Source organism: Fonticula alba (genome assembly GCF_000388065.1).
Source record: "Fonticula alba strain ATCC 38817 unplaced genomic scaffold supercont2.8, whole genome shotgun sequence".
NCBI classification, from domain to species: Eukaryota; order Rotosphaerida; family Fonticulaceae; genus Fonticula; species Fonticula alba.
The window spans coordinates 282,760-288,137 of NW_009242978.1; the positions used below are offsets into that span (position 1 = coordinate 282,760).

The following is a 5,378-nucleotide window of genomic DNA, read 5'->3' on the forward strand; positions in this document are numbered from 1 at the left end:
CCCCCCCCCCTCCCGAAAGCAACACCATGACATCCGCCCAGGTCGCCGACGTCAACGCTGTGGTCGATGTGCCCGACACCGTTGACATGAGCGAGGTCCTCAGTGTCCCGACCAATGCCACCACCGCCGCCAGCCCCGCCGCCGAGGAGAACACCGAGGCCGAGCACGAGGAGGACGTCGGTGCCGCCGGTCTCGACCTGCTGGTTTACCTGCCGGGCAAGGTCGACCCGGTGTACTTCCCGATCCCGGACTGCCCGTCGCTCAATGACGTGGTCATCCTCTTCTCCACCAACCCGGCCATCCTGCACTTCTCGCACTTCACCCTGGCTCTCAAGAATGGCGCCTCCCTGCCGCTGTACCTCTCGCCGCAGGAGGCCCTCCTCATGCAGGAGGAGGACCCGGCCACGGCCACCACCGACGCCGACCGGGCCCTTGTCCAGCGCCTGGGCCAGGCGGCCCTGTCCACCACCGCGGCCGACAGCAGCCAGGACGCCTTCCCCGCGCCGGCGACACGACGCTCTTCCGATCTGCCTCCCTGCCGCTGTACCTCTCGCCGCAGGAGGCCCTCCTCATGCAGGAGGAGGACCCGGCCACGGCCACCACCGACGCCGACCGGGCCCTTGTCCAGCGCCTGGGCCAGGCGGCCCTGTCCACCACCGCGGCCGACAGCAGCCAGGACGCCTTCCCCGCGCCGGCGGCCGACGCCGAGATCCTGTCGCTGCTGCTGGTGCCCACCTCGATGACGCAGTTCAGCGCGCGCGAGCATGTGGAGCGCGTGCGCGACATCCTGGCCGGCTCGCTCTTCCACCCCCCCAGCAGCGCCATCCACGGGGAGCTTTCCTCGGTCAGCGTCTTCCACTCGCTCATGGACAAGACGGCCGTCGACATGATGGACCTCCTGACGGCCGGCGGTAGCCCCGACGAGCCGGCCGCCGCCCCGACCCCCGAGCAGGTGGCCGCCCTGCAGTCCTGGGTCTTCGAGGACTTCGCCGAGTCCCTCTTCCCCAGCAAGCTGTCTCTGATCGCCGATCGCATCCCCCACCCGGTCCGCCGGATCTCCCTCAACCATCCGCAGAATCCCCCGGCCCCGGCCCAGCGCCTGCGCGGTGTGCTCTTCTTCCTGGCCATCGAGCTGTCGGGCGGCCGCCAGCTGACCGTCGTCGCCACCACCAAGGGCTTCCGCCTGGAGTCGCCTGCCTCCGGCTCCAACCGTGCCTCGTCCACCCGCCGCCCGGGCCCGCGCGCCGGCCGCGACAAGTACTCCCTCGCCTTTGCCGGCTCGGCCCCGGCGTCCAATGCCGCGGCCGCCACGGCCGCCGCCGCCCCCGAGCCGCTGGTCCCCCTGGCCGAGGGCCACTACTTCTCGCTGATCGACCTGCTCGTGGCCGAGGACTCGCAGGTGGCCCGCCAGATGGATGACCTGCTGGCCGCCATCACTTCCCAGAGCGATGTCGACATCATCGCGCCCTTCCGCCCAGCGGTCCAGTGGCTGCTCCCGGCCCAGCTGCCCAAGGAGCACCCCCTGACGCTGGCCAAGCGGGCGGATGCCTTTGCCGCCGGCCCGGCCCCGGAGGGCCAGCGCTCGCCCGGCGTCCTGGCCGACTGGATCGAGGAGATCAACACGTCGGCCGGCGCGCCGGCCGGCACCGCCGAGCAGCGCCTCGTCCGCTACCGCAGCATCTGCGACATCCTGCAGTCCTTCACCGAGGCCGCCACCAAGGGCGCCATGGCCGCCATCGATGGCCAGCTCTGCCCGCTCGGCACCCAGGAGGATGGCGCCCCGGAGGCGCCGCTCTTCCTGCACAACAACATCTTCTTCTCCGTGATCACCGGCCAGGGGAATGTCCGCGCTGCCCTGGGCGGCGAGTCTGCCGGTGTGTTTTGACCGCTGTGTGCGGTCCCCCGCCCCCGCCCCGCTTGCGCGCGCGCGCGCCTGCCCGCCCGCCTTGTATCCTGACCATGCGTGCCCTCTTTCCCCCTTCCCCCTCCCCCCCCCCCCCCTCCAGCCCACTACCTCGCCACCAAGGAGCTCCAGTGCTTCTCGCAGCTCCTGTCCTTCGGCGTCGACGGTCTGTCGCACATGCTGTCCACCGTGGTGGACTACCGCGGCCACCGTGTCCTGGCCCAGTCCCTCATCCCGGGCATCATGCGTCGTGACGATTCGATCGAGCGCGCCGTCGAGAAGGCCACCATGGAGGCCGCCGCCGCCGGGCTCTCCGAGGAGGAGACCCTGGCCGCCATCAAGGCCGCCAGCCTCGAGGCCAATGTCAACTCCTACGCCTCGCGCCTGATCAAGCTCGGCCACATCGCCGACGACCAGTACAACGTCATCTCCACCTATCGCCAGGCCGATGAGGACTTCAATGCCATCTCCCGCAAGGTGGCCAAGCAGTTCCACATGGCCGAGTCCACCGTCATCGACCCGGTCTCCGAGGAGCCGATCACCATCCACGGCAGCTTCGACGCCAAGGTGCGTGGTCTTCCCCCTGGCGGGCCTCCTCGGGCCCCGGCCCCCTCTCGCCCGCGCGCCCCTCGCCGATGCTCACCCATGTGCCCTGCCCCCCCCCCCCTCTCTCTCTCTCCCCCCCTCCACAGGGCCTCCTCGGCACCGACAGCCGTCGCTTCCTGATGGAGATGTTCTTCACCGCGCCGGTCGATGTGAACTTCCTGCCGGAGGCCCCGCGCCTGGAGCAGGCCGGCCGCGCGCTGGCCTTTGCCGGGCCCCTGGACGAGGCTTTCAGCCACCGCGTGCCGCTCTTCCGCCATGAGCTGGTCAAGCACTTCCTGTCGAGCCAGTTCAAGAAGCACCTGGCCGAGGCCGACAAGGAGACCCTCACCGGGTCGGATGAGGAGCAGCTGACCGCCTTCCTGGCGGCCAATGCCTTCGACGTGAACTTCGCCCGGCCGGATGTCCGGCTGACGGCCGAGGCCGAGGAGCGCGCCGCCGGCCCGGTGGGCCAGCTGGCCGACTACCTGTGGGACACCGTCCTGCCGGGGTTCGTGCGCAACCTGGCCAGCCCCTCTTCGCAGTTCATCCTGGACTCGGCGGCCCTGTCGGCGCACATGCATGAGTCCGGCATTTCCATGCGCTACCTCGGTGCCCTGGCGCACCTGGCCGGCCAGCAGCACGCCACCCCGCTGGTGAACATCCTGGTGTCGGACATCGTGGCCCGGTCGGCCAAGGCCCACCTGCGTCAGGTGCTCTTCGCCACCCCGACGGCCGATGTCCTGGCCGCGGTGACCGCCTTCCTGAATGCGCTGTTCGTGCCGAAGTTCGGCGGCAACCCCCGGAAGCCGGCCACCACGGTCGAGAGCATCACCCATGCCTCGGTGTGGGCGGCCATTCGCCAGCATGCGCGCGCGCACTTCCGCTTCACCCTGCCCGGCGGCGAGGACGACACCCTGCCGGCCATCTCGCCCTTCTGGGTTCTCAATGCCCTGGCCACCAAGGTGGGCATCCAGCTGGTGGCCCGGTCGTACCCGCTGGCCGCGGCGCTGGCCGGCCAGCACCGGAATGGCGTCTTCCAGCCGGAGGATGTGCTGGCCCTGCTGCCGGTGGCCTACTCCGTGGACATGGCCCCGCTGGCCGACTACAAGGGGCTGGTGTCTTCGGCTCATGGGTTCCATGCGGAGGCGTCGCGGCTGTGCTCGCGCCGGTTGAACTTCCTCCAGACGCGCGAGCGCCAGGAGACCCAGCTGTCCAGCGAGCTGAGCCAGGTGGCCATCCTGCTGACCCAGACCACCGAGGAGCATGACAAATTCGCGCGCCATCTGGCCGACATGCGCAAGATCCGCGACCAGCCCGGGGCCGATGTCGAGCGCGTCGACGAGAACATCACCCTGACCGAGGCCTATCTGAAGCAGCTGACCGACCGGCTGACGGCCTTCCGCCAGCATCAGACCCGCGCGCAGGAGGCCCTGGCCAAGCTCCAGGCCGTGGAGTACCCGGCTGGCGATCTGACCGCCGAGTCGGCGGCCCTGGCCAATGCCAATGGCCTGGCCATGCAGGCCGCCAACATGACCCTCATGCTGCAGCCCTCGCAGCACAACTTCATTTCCGCCTCCTCGGCGGCCCTGATGCAGCTCCTGTCCAGCATTTGCCTGCTGCGCGAGAAGACCGACATGGCGGTCTACCATCTGGAGCTGGCGGTGGCCATCGCCGAGCGTGCCCTCGGCCTGGACCATGGGTCGGTGGTGTCCCTGTACGAGGAGCTGGCCGATCTGACCCTCAGCATGGACTTCGGCCGGGCGGTGGTCTACTACCGCCGCCTGCTGGGGCTGCTGCGCGCGCGTGCCTCCATGGACACCATTGTCCCGGTGGCGGCCGGCCCGGTGCCGGTCCTGTCCCCGGCCGAGCAGACCGACCTGGCCGCCCTGAACCGGGCTCTGGCCCAGTTCGACATGCTGCCGGCCGGCTTTGTGGTCACCCCGGCCGCGGTCAAGCTGGCCCATGTGGCGCAGATCCTGGCCTCCGCCGTGCTGGAGACCTCGCACAGTGCCCTGGGCCTGGACCTGCTGCTGCTTTCGCGGTCGGTCTTCGCTCGGCTGGTGGCCGATACCCCGGCCCCGGCCGTGACTGCCGCCTCGGCCGACGACGCCTCCTCGGCCCCAAGCCAGAGCGCCGTGCTGTCCCTGGCCCAGACGGATTCCCTCCTTGCGCGGGTTCTCCTGTCCAAGGACTCGGCGGATGCCCTGGACCGTGCGCTGCTCCACCAGGGCAGCGCCGCGGCCCTGGTTCGCTCGCTCTTCCCGGAGGACGTGTTTGCCAGCCTGGATGAGCACTTCAACAAGCAGCAGGCCAAGGCCACCGCCGCCGCGGTCGGCTCCCTCAAGAAGGATGCCGATGCCAAGGCGGAGGCCGAGACCGAGGCTGAGACCGAGGCTGAGACCGAGACCGAGGCCGAGGCCGAGACCGAGTCGTCCTCCCTGCCGGCTGCCGCCCTGCCCTTCCAGTCGCTCTTCCGTGAGTTCAAGATCCTGTCCGTGTACCACGAGCGCATCCTGGGCCTGAAGAACGCCCCGCCGGCGGCTGCCGCCCCGGCCCCCCAGAAGCCGGCTGCCGGCGCGGCCCCGGCCCCGGCTGCTGCCGCTGCTGCTGCTGCCCCGGCCGCCGCCGCCGCCGCTGCCCCCAGCGGTGGTCGCAAGTCCGGTCGCAAGGCCACCGGCGGCCGGCGCAAGTGAGCGCACCCATGTGCCGCGTCACCGGCCGTTGGCCGGTCCGATGTAAAATGGCCGGGGAGAGAGGGCGTGACAGGTGCCCTCGGAACGAGGAGGGCCCTTCCGCACCTCGAGCTGGACATATTTTCCATTCTTTCCCCCCTTTCCCTGTCCAGCCTTGGCTTCGTTGCTGCAAGCAGCCCCCCCCCCCCCTCTCCTCA

General features: G+C 70.3%; 1 protein-coding gene across 1 annotated transcript; it reads left to right on the top strand.

Annotated features, from left to right (window-relative positions):
• Positions 1-2: 2 nt before the first annotated feature.
• H696_04737 (hypothetical protein) lies at positions 3-5,378 on the top strand. Its single transcript, XM_009498600.1, has 4 exons — positions 3-374; positions 563-1,874; positions 2,007-2,470; positions 2,596-5,378. Exons 1-4 carry the CDS (start codon positions 27-29, stop codon positions 5,179-5,181), a joined length of 4,710 nt encoding a protein of 1,569 aa, XP_009496875.1. The 5' UTR covers positions 3-26; the 3' UTR covers positions 5,182-5,378.